Below are 15,242 nucleotides of genomic sequence, written 5' to 3' on the forward strand. Positions count from 1 at the left end.
TGTTTTTTTTTGTTACAAAATCACCATGCAAGAAAATATTTTTTGTCTTCCTATTTTCGGTAATTCCAGTGAAAAAGTAAAATTAATTTTGAGCTTTTTTTCTTCACTCTGTTTTTTACAGTGTGAACTGCTAGAAAATTTTTACTAACCCAAAAGTTTTTGTATTTTCTTCAGTGTGGTGTCAAATTCACAGGCGCTTCCGTTTTTGTGCCTTTCAGTGCCATGTTTTGTTCGTGAATTTGTTCTCTCTATGTTTCAGTGTTAATTATTTTATATTGAAATCAATTGTAGTAAGGTGGTTTTTCCTGTTTGCTTTCTAAAAAGGAAATGCTGGACTTGTAAAATGGTAAGTGAGGCACTTTAGAATGGAAAGTGGGGCGAGATGGGAAAAGAAAAGTTGGGCGTTTCTTGGAGAGGTTATACCTACCAATCTACCCCGGCCGGGGTACATTTAGCCAAATGTAAGGGACTTTTTGCATTATCCTCTTTCTAGAACAGAGGGCAATTATTGAAATCGTACTCCCACCCGTCAGCTTTTTAGTAGCCGAGAGAAATCTACTCGTACACCCGCAGATTCTTGAGTACGTTCAGCAAGTATTTCATGGGAATGTAGGCAGACTTTGCACATTTTTTCGTGCTTCATGTTCAGGATTTTTTTCTGACTAAACTATAAAATGGGCTGGGCAGTGAATTGCTCTACACCAAAAAGTTCTCTTATCTTTTAGGTTTCTATGCATGCCTACCCAACTAGCAAATTAACTGCCTTATAGAACCAAGTACTTGAAATGATCTCTTAATGATCTTCTAAATAGCTGTCAGCGGAATTATAGGATAGAGACATAAAAGTCTCATAAGAAGCGTAATACAATCCTACGAAACCCTTTTTATAAGACAATATTTCTCAAGAAAATATCTTCTATAATATTTTACTTACATCAAGCTCAAAGTATGTGTTTATAAGAACAAAAGACTTAAGAACTATTTTCTTATTAATCTTATTTCAAGGTGTACTACAAGTTCTTTTTATAGACTTTTTTCAGTACAATCCTTTTCACGTGAAAATATTAGTAATTTTCTTAATGGGAATCAAAGTAGTCCTATTTTATCAATTTGCTCAATATTTTCTAGAGCCTTCTGCCCCTTCTGCCATTTGTTTGCAATTATTACTTCCTAATTTATGAATAAAATCGGAAAACAGATTAATTACGCTGTGAGTTTTCTATTGGGATAGAAGAGCACAATCACATCGAACAGACTGGGCTTTTTTACATGGTCATTGCTTTTTTACTCCTTCATTGCTTTTTTACACGTGGAAAAAATATTGAAAAAAATGAAGCATCAAACCAATTTTTGCATCAATTTGATCTTTTTCCGTTCTCTGAGACAATATTCTGTAAAAAGAAAATGATATTTTAGTAAAATTAGCCAAATTTAAATACCTTGAACAAAAAGCAAAAAGCAATTGCCCGGTCAATTGCTTTTTCTTGACAATTCCATATCACATAGTCCGTTAACATTCTCTATTTGAATTCACTGTTCGAAATTTCATCGACCACCATCGAAATCAGCTGATGCCAGGAAAAATCAAAACAAAGGAAATTTTACTCATAAAACTCTTGTGAAAACTTTTGAAATGTATTTAAAATGAGTCTGGGTATTAGTGAAATTAAAGTTTAGTATAAAATACAGGTGAATAATGTGAACTACATTGTTTTGAACAACTGAAAATATTTCCCGCCTTATAGATTTTACTTACACTGGATGGCGCTGTTCTCAGTGAGTTATTAATCGAAAACAATTAAGATGTCAAATTCACTTCTCCATTGCTTATTTGAAAATCGATTAAAAGAGCAATGGCCTAGTCTGTTCGATGCTAATGAGTTCAATATGGAAAAATACTAAAAACTGCTATAAGATTCTCATATTTGCTCTGCAAATAGTCCTACAGAAGAATCTTAGACTTTCAGTAGGGGGAAGTGGGGCACCTTTGAAATGGGGTAACTTTGAAATGCATTTTTTTATCGCTTGATTTTAAGTGGAACTAAACTTCATTATAATTTTACGATAAAATAACTTTACCTACACAATTGGTGATAAATTGATGATCCTAGTTCGCAGATTTAAGGATTTAAGAGCAATTTTCTAAAAACAATCTGAATGTGTGATTTTGCTCCTGGAGTTTTTGTTAAATTTCTTCACTTTCACGGACATTACCCACAAAATCACTGCTGCAAGTGATAAAGTCATTAAGGGAAGTGTACCACGGATCGGAATGTTAAGAGAGGTGTTCCATATTTAGTTGAATATATAAGCCCCAAAACACTATTTGATATTCTTGTATGTGCCAATTGCTGTATTAGTGTTCCATTTAACTATATCTGACAATTTGCAGTTTGACTATTAACTAGAATTTAAAAAAAAATAGGTGTAATTGCGAGGATGCACTGTGTTCCACGGATCGGAAGGGACTTAATCCAGTGTTCCACGGATCGGAAGGGGGTGTGCCACGGATCGGCAGACAAAAAATATTGACAATTTTAAATGAATTTGGTCTTCCTTTTTTTTAAAATAAATTTTGCTATTTATTTAATTTCTCTATATTTTCAAGTTTAATTAGTTTAGTACAGTATTTTTTTAACTTCAAATTTTGCGATTTTTTTTCGAGTTTATTTTTTTATCGGCTTCCAGCTTCTTCTTCAATTTTCTTTCTTCCTGTTTTTGCTTCTTTTCTTTTTCACCCAGTTCTTTTTCAAACTTCTTTCTCAGCCTTTCCTGTCGCTTTTTTTGTTTTTCTTCTTCTAATATTAGTTTTTCTGTTTCTTTTCGCCTGTGATACTCCTGCCACTTTTCAGACGTCACTGATATAGGAAGTTTTTCCTTTTTCCTGGTCTTTCCATCCTTACTTTCATCGATTATTGGCTTTGGCCAGAATAAAACATCATCGAAAACGTTTTCAACTTTAGTGGGTTGGGTTTCAATCGAATGTAGAAATATTTCCGTCGGCTCCAGAGCAACTTCCCCCGATTGCAGAACATCTTCTGTCCGATCCAACACGCCTTCTACCGGCTTCAGGACTGCTTCTGTCGGCTCCATAATGGTGTCTGCGGGCTGAACGAAGCATTCTGACGGCTCTAGGAAGCCTTCTGTTGGCTCCAGGACGTCTTCCAACGGATCCAAGACACCTTCCGCTGGCATCATGACTTCTTCCATTGTGTCCGGGACGCTTTCCACTGGCTGTATGATAATTTCCACTGGCTCAATAAGGACACTTTCCACCGGTTCTAGGACATCTTGCACCGGCTCCAAGGAAGCTTCCACTGAATGTGAGAATTTTTCGTCCTGGTTAATTTGAGCTTCCGCCACATTCAGAGAGTCTCCGATCTTAGGAACTGATTCCAGTTCATACTTGAACTTCTGCCATTCTGAAAATAAATATCTGTATTCAGGTGCTCCTTTCCATTCTTCAAATTCATATTCCTGGAATTGCTTCAAAACGTCCTCTGGAATGAGTTCCTTCAGAGCTCTCAAAATTGGACAAATTGTTTCAAGATTTTTGTCGGAAGATTCAATGATTCGTCGTTTGATCGTGGAAGGTCCTGCTACAATTTTATCTGTGTCAATTGCCTGATGATTGAAGGGAAATAGGCCGCAATGGCGGAAACCATTTCTTAGAATTTCCCTATTTCTTAGAGATCTAATAGCTTTCTCCAAAGTCGGAGTGAAATTTTGACGGCTGAATCTCTCCCTCGGGTGAGCCAATTGCCACCGCCCACGTTCTTTGGCCCATGCTGTCTTCAACGGGGAGAAGTACCCAGCATCCAGGGGTTGAATAATATGTGTGGAATTGGGGTACAGCACAATAATCTAAAAGACAATAATTTTAGTTTGGTAAAAGTTTGATTTAAAAATAATAAAAACTTTTGAATTCACCTCAATTCCATGACTGGAGCAAAACTCACTTAGTGGTAGAGTGAGATGAGATTTGTGTCCATCCACATACAAAATCACGGGAAGCGGGACTTCGTTTTTGACTAACCATGAGTAAAAGGTGTTGGCGACGTATTCGAAGAAGCACTCTCCCGTCATCCACCCTTTGTCTGAGCGGCCAATCGCCCAACCGCTGGGAACCGTCTTTGCCAGATGTCCAGGCACTCTTTTGTATGCGAAAATCACCAGAGGGGGCGCCATATCTCCATCAGCGGATACCATAAACAAACAGGTGATATTTTCATGATCGTTTGCATATGACACCGAATGGACTGATTTGGCTCCTTTCTTCGCCAAGTCTTTTACTCCCTTTGGGGACATTTCAAAACCTGTCTCATCACAATTAAAAACACGATTTTCAATGTCCAAGAGCCCCCTCTCCGTAAGATATTCCTGGACCTCCATAAACCATGAATCCAAGTTCTCTCTTGTGATTTTTGCTCGTCTTTCACTCAAATTCTGTACAATTCGCACAGACACTTCTGGGTTTCTCCTTAAAAAACCATTAAACCACTTCCTTCCAGGAAGGTTGTTACTGAATGGTGTCTGAAGATTTTTGTTTTTCACCCAGATGCTAACTGTATCTTGCAGCTCTGATTTGACGACCGGAAACCCTGTTTCAGCTCGTTTTATAATCCACTGTGCCAGCTTAGATTCCTCGTCTTTACTCAGTACAGGTGCACCAGCGTATTTTTCTTCTGGCTGTTTGCCGGAAAACTTATCGCTCAAAGTGCTTCTGGGCACTCCGTAATGGGCAGATGCTTTCGATGCGGATTCCCCTGCCTTCATTGCATCCAACGCTTTCCGCAAAGCTTCCTTTGAATATTGTAACTTTTTTGGCATTCTTTCACTTTGTATTCACAAGAAACTTCTAAGATTATTGACTTTTTAAACTCACTAGGATACTCTCACGGCAAAAACATAACCAAAAATAGTCGTGCGGATGACACTTGAGCTCGCTGAGCGCAATTTCCCGGAAAAAAATTGTGTCGATCCGAGGAACAGAGGGAAGAAAGTGCACTTGTAGCGAAAAAATAATTTATTTTCAATAATTTCTGCTGAGATAATTAATAAAATTCATTGATTATGAAATTATAATGACTGAGGTCTAATTTTATAATCTCCACAGGTTTCTAAATTATTTTAATAAAGTATAATTCCTAATATTCTGACTGCCAAATTCTCCTGTAAAATTTTAAGAAAGTGGTGAATGGCGGATTTCTGGCTAAGACTCTGACACAGTTATTTAATAATGAGGCAAATAATAACAATTTTCTTGGAAACTCGAAGAGAAATTTAGTTTTGTAGATCAAATATGACCTAACGTAATGCATCTTGCTAAAGATAATTGCTATAATGCAGCGAATAATTTTCCAAAATTCATTTTATTTTGGGGATCCGATACGCGGGACAGCCTTCCGATCCGAGGAACACTGACGATCGCTGGAACATTTACCTTATATAGATAAAAGATTGTTTTTAAATTTTGACCGAGCAAGGCTTTTTTAATTAATAGAGCTGTAAATTTTCACAAATGTCTCTTGGGGTAACTTTAAAACGAAAAATGGGGTTTATTTAAATCACTGCTGGCAACACTATTTTCATGTGACATTTCTTAAGTAGGACGGAATGATATTTGTGTTTGGAAGATTAGTGATTATTATAGTGCGAAAATGAGGACATATAAAAGAAAAACTGAAAGAGCTGACATCAGCGAAGAAGACATTGCGGCAGCGCTGAAAAGTATCCAAATGCGAAAGATGACAACCAAAGAAGCATCAGCCCACTATGGGATTAAATATTCCACCTTGTATTTCCGCCTAAAAAGAGTGAAGCAACAAATGGGAACACAATTTGATCAGAAAGATTGTCCGGAAATCACACCCAGAATGGGAATTAAACCCAAACAAAAAATTTCGAAAAATGCAGCTCGTCAAGTTTTCCTGCAACACGAAGAAGCCGCATTAGTTGATTATTTACTAACTTGTTCAAAGCTGAACTACGGGCTAACAATGGATGCCCTCCGGGAACTGGCGTATTTGTTCGCGGTCAGCCTGGATCGCCAGTTTCCGGAAAAGTGGGCTCATGACAAGAAAGCTGGCAAGGAGTGGGCGTTAGGCTTTGTTAAAAGGCACAGGTAGTTGAGAAAATTTAGTTTCTACGTGTGACATTTAAAAACTGTTTTGTTTCTAGGGCAATTTCCCTAAGAAAACCCGAAAACACCTCCATTGCCAGGAATTCCGGTTTTAACCGCGAAAATTTGACTACTTTCTACAGCAATTTAGAAATGATTGTGGAGCAGCACAATTTTAGTGCCTCCAGAATTTGGAATTTAGACGAGACAGGTTTGAGTACCGTCCTACAGGCTCCCAAAGTACTCGGTCCAACCAGTGCAAAACAGGTTGGACAGTGTGTCTCTAATGAGCGAGGAGAAAAAGTGAGCATTGTTGGGATAATTAGTGCTGCGGGTGATTATGTACCCCCTGTGTACATCTTTCCAAGAAAGAGGACTCACTTCGAATACATGGAGGGAGCTCCGAAAGATTCTATCGCCCTTTTCAATAGTAAGGGGTATATGGATTCCGCGGGTTTCCTAAGAACTCTGGAACACATTAAAACTCACGCTGTGCCGTCGAAGGAAGATCCCATTCTCCTAATCCTCGATAATCATTCCTCCCATTTAACGATAGATGCCATTAGAATGTGCCGTGAATTTGGTATTCATATGATATCGCTTCCTCCACACACTAGCCACAAGACGCAACCACTTGATCTCACAGTGTTCGGACCATTTAAAGCATACTGCAAGAAGGCATTCAACATTTGGCTTACAGAGCATCCTGGACAGCGCATCACTTTGCATAATATCGTTCGAATTTCCTCCAGTTCAATCACAAAAAGTTTCAGCAGGCAAAATATCATGTCAGGATTCGCCAAAAGCGGTATTTACCCATTAGACAGATCAAGGATTTTCAAAGATCTACAATCTGTGGAGAATGCCGCAGCATCCATACAACAAATCCCCAATGAGATGAATACAGATCTTCAACTAACAAACTTCAGTGCTGATTGTCGTAGACCATTGTATACCTCCAGTGGAATGTCCAGTGGAATTTGCCCAGTGGAGACTTTCTGTTCATCCAGTGGAAGATATGAGCCTTCTCTGAACTTTTCGGGTGATACTGGCATACCTATGGACTTTCAGGCTGAAAATTATGTGCCAGTTGAGACTTTCTATTCATCCAGTGGAAGATATGAGCCTTCACTGAACTTTTCGGGTGATACTGATATTGACATACCTATGGACTTCCATGCTGAAAATTATGTTCCAGTTCAGACTTTCGGTTCATCCAGTGCAATATGCGAGCCTCCAATGAACTATTCTGGTGACACTGGTCTAGCTCCGGACATTAACACTGATAGCTATGCCCCATTCGACACATTCAGTCCACCCAGGGCAATGTGTGAGATTCCACTGCGCCATTTGGATGATACTAATACACCTCCAGACTTCAGTAATCAAAGTGACGTGCCAGTGAGTTACTGCCGAACATCACCATTGGACTTCTCCATGACATCTTCAAATTCTTATAAAGACCATGAGGTTCCAGTGAATCATTGTAAGAGAGCATATCCTATGGCTGATTATCCACTAAATCTGTCCACTAAGTCATCGAATCCGATGTCAGTGTCTCATGCTCAACTAAGGTTTGGTGGACTTGAAATTCTTCGCCCAATCCCAAATCCATTAGTATTTCACAATACTCCAAAATCAAGCCGTGGGATGTCTTCAACAATCGTAACCGGGTCACCAGAATTAAAGCGGAAAGAGGAAATTGAAATGAAAAAGAAGCTAAAACTTGATGGAAAGAAGGGTCTTGAGAAAAACAAACCGGAACAATCGATAAACGTTTCGGTCACTGATAATGAGATGCCGTTACCACAGAAAAAAAGAGGAAGGCCGAGGAAGATCCCTCTACTTGAAACGGCAAAGAAAATAGCAAAGAAAGGAGCACATAAAGAGGCACAGCTTTCAAACACATAATGAATTTCTTATGTTCAATTTCTTTTAATTTTTTCCATAAAGACTTTACTGACAATGTATAGTCTCTAGAAATTTATTCCGTCTTGCCGGTAAATATCCATTACCCACATTACCCAAAACAAAACCTGATGGTAGTCCTGTTTCTGTCTCCTATGCATATGAGAGTCTTATTCCTTCTTCTACCTAACTGTAAAGAGCATAGCATCTCATTTCTCGTAGCACTGAAAAACTTTTCATTGCCAGCAAAACATGGTCACTTATTTCTCATCACTGTACTCATATTGCAATTGCAAATAGTCACTGATAGTTCCTTTATACTGATTCTCGAAATCCATTTGATAATGCAGCTTTCATGAGCAGGGAAGTGTCTGGTGTGGTGGATTTCCTAGAGCTCCAGTTGACGAATTCATCAGTTTCCTTAGTCCTGTCTTTCTTTCCGGCTAATCAAGATCCATATTCTTTGTATTGGTGGCGTCTTGGGGCGCTTCAGTTCAGCTGCCCCCTTTTCATCTAAACCTCCAAAACACGCCTAACCCGCTCGTCAATTTCAACAATTTGATATTTCGCTGTGGTTCCTTCCTGATCTAGAGCAATAATTACATTGGAATCCCACACAATCTACCGCGTTGAAAGATTCTCGGGAGATTTCTCGCCAAACAAAACACACTGTTTACATTTTTTCTTGACAGTTGCTATCTGCTATTGGGATTACCATATAAAACTCATTGTAAAAAATGACTTTCACTTACATTATTTTATGCTCAAAACACGATGTGAAAAACATCCTTAAAAATTAATTTAACAAATCTTTTCATTCTTAAAACTGGCTTATTACGGACTTTACACTATGTTCTATCCGTGAGACTGTTCAAAAGTGATTTTATTATAAAATAATAGGTAAGAAAGTCCCTTTCAAATGTACCCCAAACCATTTCAAAGTTACCCCACGAGGGGCACCTTTGAAAAAAATGTAATGTTCTTTTAATTGTCCATTTTAGGATATATCAGAAGTTTTTACACCTAAAAGTTAAACATGTTAGGAATTACAATTAGCAAGAGAGTTTATTTGTGCTATAATATATTTCATTTATTATACCTATAATATAGGAAAGAAGTTCAAAGTGAGAACTTCATTCTCATTTTAAAGGTGCCCCACTTCCCCCTACACTAACACTTTTTTCCACGTGAAAAATATCATGATTTCCACAAAAAATTAAAGTAATCCACTTTTATCAGTTTGTACCGTTTGTACCATTATTTTTTTTTTTAATTTTTTTTGTCCTTCAGTGGCACTTGCACCTTTTTAATTTATAAAAAAAAATACCATGGGAGCGTCCAAGAAGTATTTTCTCCTTCATTTTGGCTTGTACCGTTCTTAAAATACGATACTCTGCTTTTCTTAAATACCGCTTGTAGTACTCCCGAATGAGTCTCAGTGAACCTTATATGTAAAAGTGGCGCACTACTAAGATGCTCAGGAAGTTCTTTGAGCACTACTGACAAAAGTGTGAGGCATTCTTTGAGAAGATACTGTAAAACTTAGTAATTTCTTTATTTCTTGATTATACACTCGTTATCACCATACACGGTAAAAAATTTCGGCACATATTTGTTCCAAAAATTAGCTCGTCTACGGACACCATAATTTTTGGCACAATCTTGTTCATTTTACGAGACTCAAAAAGATAATTAATATTAGTAACGAATTTGTTCCAAAACGTAGCTCGTCCACGGACACCGAAATTTTTTTTGGAATAAATTTGTACCTTCTAGGAAAAACAAAAAGATACCCAATATTAGTAACGAATTTGTTCCAATAAATAGCTCGTCTAGTATAAAATCGTATCCCTACTCTCACACTCACTCACCCGTCACCAACGAAGCAAGGAGGACGCCAAATCTGTGGCAATTTTCGTGCTACATGGTTTCACTTTTTTTAATTCGAGATTCCCTTCCCCTCCTACTGCCAGCACTCGGATATGATTTCGTCATGCACGCGTCTGTATAAAACACTCTCAAGTTGATGTTTATTTGATGTTCCTTATGAATTTTCGCCACCGAAATCCATCTCGACTAAAGTATAGGCCTTAAGTGTAAGACGAAATCTTTTATACGAATTTGTTCCCCACAATGGGAACAAAAAGATTCCCCATATGAGTAACAATTTCGTTCCAAAAATTACCTCGTCCACGGACACCGAAAATGTTTTGAACAAATATGTTACAGATGTAGGAATAATATTGTTATAAAAATATGTACCAATTTGTTCCTGACAGTGGGAACAAAACAGCCGAGTGCAACAAATTCTGTTCCAAATTTCAGGAACAAATTTGTATAAAACGTAATCAATTCAAATTTGTAGACATTCCTCTGTATCAAAACGGTTCCAAAACGGATTGTAACTATATTTTGTAACGAAACTGTAAAGAAAACTTTTTGGAACAAACAAATATCTTCTCTAGGTACAAATTGATTCCAAAAAAATTTGTTCCAAGGAAAACTTGTTCCAATATTTTGGTCAGTGTCCAAAAGTTTTTACCGTGTGTAGCACGGAATACCGTTATTTTATATAAAATGTTAAAGCTGCGACACTGTTGGAAAACGTCAAATTTTTGGGGCCCCCACAAATGGGCATTGGGCCTCCACATTTCTAAGTCCGGCTCTGCCGCCCGATGCAAACAACTGAATGTCTAGAAAAAGACATTTTCACTGTGATAAAACGTAATAAAAATGCACCGCCTCAGCCCAAAAAAAAAAACTTCAGGAGCACGGAAGAAGTATTCACTACGAGGAAGGCGTTCCTGGGCGATGTACGATCAGCAATTCTTCCAACACGGGGCACTTTGAAATGATTACATTGAAATAGCAAATAATGTGTTTTGATACGATTAATAATAATTTTGTGTTTTTACCTTTTTCTTGACATTACTGAATTGGGTCTTGTATGTGAGAGTTCAATTGAGAGTTACTTCAAGGTACATGAAATTGTGTGAAATTGTGTTTCAGAAAGTTCTTCATTCATTCATGAAGATGACCTAACCTGTGTGTTATGCTGGGACAACATCATGGTATGGTTATTTTCAACATTTAAGTTTCTACACCCCTAAGTCGATTGCTAATACAGAGAGTCTAATAAGAGACTGACGAGAGACTGAATTAGTTAGTGACCAGACGTAGACTGGTAGTTGGTTGTAAACTTTTGAAATACGTTGAGGTTGATGCAAGAAGGAAATGGAGTCCGTTTGAGATGAAAGAATCAGTTAAAGAATCATTCAGTAAATCACATTGAATTCAAATCCTTGCAATCTGTCACGAGTGAATTCAGTTGATAAAAAGCCTACATCCTGTAGTCTATTAAACCTTGAATTTGTTTGTCTTCGGGCAGATAGGCTCTTTAACAGTCTTTTGGTTGCGAAATTAGGAAACCACTGATTGTTCGACAGAAGTTCTGAAGTCAAGCCCAGTTTGTCATGAACAGTTCAGAGAGTCTAGAGTCCACGAGCCAACCCCAATTTTGTTCCTAGAACTGGTCTATAGACCAGTTCTAGGAACTGGTGGGAATATATTCCCATTCAAGTTACAATGACTCAGCAAAGGTAGAACGAAAAAAGGATCCTGTGATAGCTTTACAAGTTTTATGCGAATCTTTTAGCACAATTTCTAGAACAATCAAAATACACATAGATCACTGAAGAGTAAAATTTATTATATTGATTCCGAATGGTTTGTAATACGGTTTATAGACCATAGACTTCAGCAATGTAGGAAAATGTGTAGGTATTCCTAGCCTCAATAAGGATGCCAATTTGCCTCTGACCAATCCCGCCATATAGAACGTAACCACCACCCAAATTCGATGTTTGATCAACAAGGACGCTGACATAGGACACTACGGCTCCATATCCACCATTGGCAGGATAATTCAGGGTGAGTTGCACGTCCTGTGGCGATCCCCAGCTGGCAGAATCCTGGCCGCGTGCTACAAGGCGATCCCCAGACACTCTCTGACCCAGAGAGTAGTGAATGGCTCCTGCTGTCCTGAGATTGTCTAACTTGGTCAGAGTTACACCGGGATTTGCTCGGACGAATTCATCAACATCCTCAACCAATGTAATCTTAGCGGATATTGTCTCAGGATCAGGAGCTGTGAGGACGGATCCTGCAGCACAAATCACCAAAAGGCACAACAAACTATTCATTTTGTAATCGTTAGAAGTTCTTTAACTTGGTCGAATGAAGTCGTCTACACCGTGTATGTGCTTATATAGCCAGAGAAGAACCTCTCTAGAAGCCTCTTGAGACACTAAACAGGAAAAAAACAGATTCAGAGAAATTGAAAGAGAAAGAAGTCCTTGAGAGATAAGAAATTGATGAATTCTGGGAAAATTAATTTCTTATTGAGGTAATCAACATAATTAACTGTATCAATTCAGCTTATCACATCACTTATCATTTTGTGAATGAAACTGAAGCAAAACAATAAACTACCAGAGATAACCGGCTAGATTGTTCATACACTCCTGCAATCTCAATGAAAAATGCTTTATTACTAAAGATTTATAATCATTTCCCGGAAGAGAAACCAGTTCAACGTCTTCCATAGATATCAGCTCTGAAGTTAAAGAGACGAGTACTCTTAGCTTCGATGACAAACGTAATGTAACTCCTGTTAATTCCTCCGGCAGTCACATAAAGTCTCCCAATGTTGGACGTCTGAAGAACGGTCACCCTCACATGAGTAATCACTTTACCAGTGAAGCGAATCACAGCCCAGGCATTTTTCAAGGATGTATAGCTGTTAGTTCCTCTAGCATACCCCACAAGACCATCTCCTAGAACTCGTCGTCCAAGGGTGTAAACTTTACTTCGAACCGCTCTCGATTCAGGTTGCAACTCAACGAGCTTCTGTCCAGGATTTTTTTTCACGTAATCGTCAATTTGGTCAACAACTCTCACTTCCACTGGTACTTCCTGGGCAGCAGGCTCTTCTGCGTATGCCAAAGTACCCAGAACCGCGATTAAAGCAAAAAAGACTGCTGAGCGAATCATTTCTGATGTTTTTTTTGCAACTGATACCCTATTCTTAAGATCAGACACCTTTTATACTTCCTTGCGGAAAAGTTTACAACATTGACCTTATCGCTGCAAGATAAATCTTATGCATAATTTAGGACATCTGCAATTGTTCAGTAAATAATCTAGTAGTCCACATAAAAAAAAATCATGGAAGTAAAAGCCGGTGTATTTGTAAATGTTATGATTACGATAACGAGATAATAATCGTTATATCAATCTACGCAAGAATGCTACACTTCTCAATGACGATATCTCGCAAGAGGGGATTCACAGAAAGTTACAATATCATTAAAAAGCAATCGTAATTAATAAATAGGGGAGACAGGAGAACACTTAACCAGCATCAGTAAACGAAACTTTTTTTTGCGTATAATTTGTGAAAAAAAATTATAAAGGCAGTCATTGTTTTCATGATACAATACTAAATTATTATATTTATATATTTTCTATACCACAGTTTCATTATTTAGTTAATTTTGCTCCAAATAAAGCGAAAATCCATTCATATTCACAAATTTTAATTTGTTAATTTCTCAGAAAAATTAAAAGTGTACCTTTTCCACTATTGAATTTTTCATAGATCGACCACGTTTTCCAATGAAAAACACAATAAAGTGACTTTGTTCATTCGTTTTGTTGAAAATTTATGTCATATTTCTGGCTAATTTAAGTTAAATTAAGTACTAATCTTTATTGTTAACGGTACGTGAAGTTTTCAAATGAAATAATTACCTATTTCGTGAACAAAAAGAGTTTTTCTGAAGTGTCTGCAAATACTTCAATAGGAAACCCCGGAAATATGATTTTTTTTTTGGAGAGATTTTCCTATGTTTTAGATGGGAAAGGAGAAAAGACCAGGAATAAGAACAAATCCTGCACTCAGGAGCAACTCAGCAAGGTTTTGGAAGCCTTTCGTCGCGGTTTTACTTACACTGTTTATCTCCAATTAGAAACATTCCCTTGTCTCCATTTGGATTAATATATTTCCAATAGAAGCTTTTTACGTTCGCGTATTTTTCTTGTATTTAAGAAGTTTTCAAATTATATTTAAAGAATTTTCTCTAAACAGTAACATTCTAGAAGAGTCAAGGAGCAAATTTATGTATCTTCAGAAAAATATAAACTTAATGTGTTGAATCTTCTGTCAAAGTTAAAACGTCTGGAAATGGTTTTGAAATAGGACATTTACCCTATAAAATATTTCCCCCAATTTTGAGATAAATCTTTGAGTATTAAATCTTTAAATCGCCGTTTAAGGGCCGATTCGTATTCTCTGATAAAAATAGTGATATAGTGAAAAATTTGATTTTGTGGTTTTTCGGTATTAAAATTTTTCGTTCAAACCATCTTAAAACACCCCAAAATTCTTTTTTCATCTCTGTTATGACTGGCCCGGCGGGACCAAACTTCGTATAAATTGTGTATTTACGTTGTACGAATACTCAGTATCATCATGTACGCCCATACTTTTTACTCAGTACTATTTGCACCAAATGAGACCCGAAGTGTGCTTTTATGTGAGTGTGTCTGTGTGAAGTATTATCTCTTACAGAGTAAATCAACGACTCCTTCATCGACTCCTGGTAATATGAAGGAGTCGTTGCTTGTCCCTAGGGTAAGACCTCTGAGTGGGAGGTGAAGGGTTTGCATCTTTAAGCAGAGAGCGATCAAGCCTTCCGATGGTATATAATGCTCTGAGCCGACAGTCAGTTGATCCTGAGCTACGAGTTCATCAACACACCCTTAACAAGAGAAATCTTGTCGGGCCACCACCACCAGTTGTGCTACTATGCCCGTTTTCCAAGTCCTCGGTTATTTTGATCTCACACTATGTACTTTCAGTACAGAAATACGTAGTTTATACTGTGTATATGAGTGAACTTGTCTTTTTGAATGACAAGTACTCATCAAATACATTATACATGTGTAAACTGTGTATCTTTCCTCCACGAATAAGTCATAAATACATTGTATGACATGTGAACTGTGTATTTTGGTCCCGCCGGGGATTTCATGTTTCACTGTGGCACTGTAAGGGTGCGTCATCTTCGATAAGCCACTAACAATGCACTAAATCTTTGTTTCAACGAGGACTTAGCTAAGTCTCCAAATTTTTGGGCTTAGCCACAACCCG

The 15,242-nt window shown here is 37.6% G+C and overlaps 2 protein-coding genes across 2 annotated transcripts; both read right to left on the reverse strand.

The window, feature by feature from the left end:
• Positions 1-11,717: 11,717 nt before the first annotated feature.
• Positions 11,718-12,285, reverse strand: LOC129807820 (uncharacterized). The gene has a single exon (XM_055857331.1). The coding sequence runs from the start codon at positions 12,229-12,231 to the stop codon at positions 11,770-11,772; it is 462 nt and encodes a 153-aa protein (XP_055713306.1). The 5' UTR covers positions 12,232-12,285; the 3' UTR covers positions 11,718-11,769.
• A 334-nt stretch (positions 12,286-12,619) lies between these two features.
• On the reverse strand, positions 12,620-13,081 carry LOC129805202 (uncharacterized). The gene has a single exon (XM_055852969.1). It carries the CDS (start codon positions 13,079-13,081, stop codon positions 12,620-12,622), a length of 462 nt encoding a protein of 153 aa, XP_055708944.1.
• Between the last annotated feature and the right edge of the window lie 2,161 nt (positions 13,082-15,242).

Source organism: Phlebotomus papatasi, chromosome 3 (genome assembly GCF_024763615.1).
Source record: "Phlebotomus papatasi isolate M1 chromosome 3, Ppap_2.1, whole genome shotgun sequence".
Classification (NCBI taxonomy): domain Eukaryota; kingdom Metazoa; phylum Arthropoda; class Insecta; order Diptera; family Psychodidae; genus Phlebotomus; species Phlebotomus papatasi.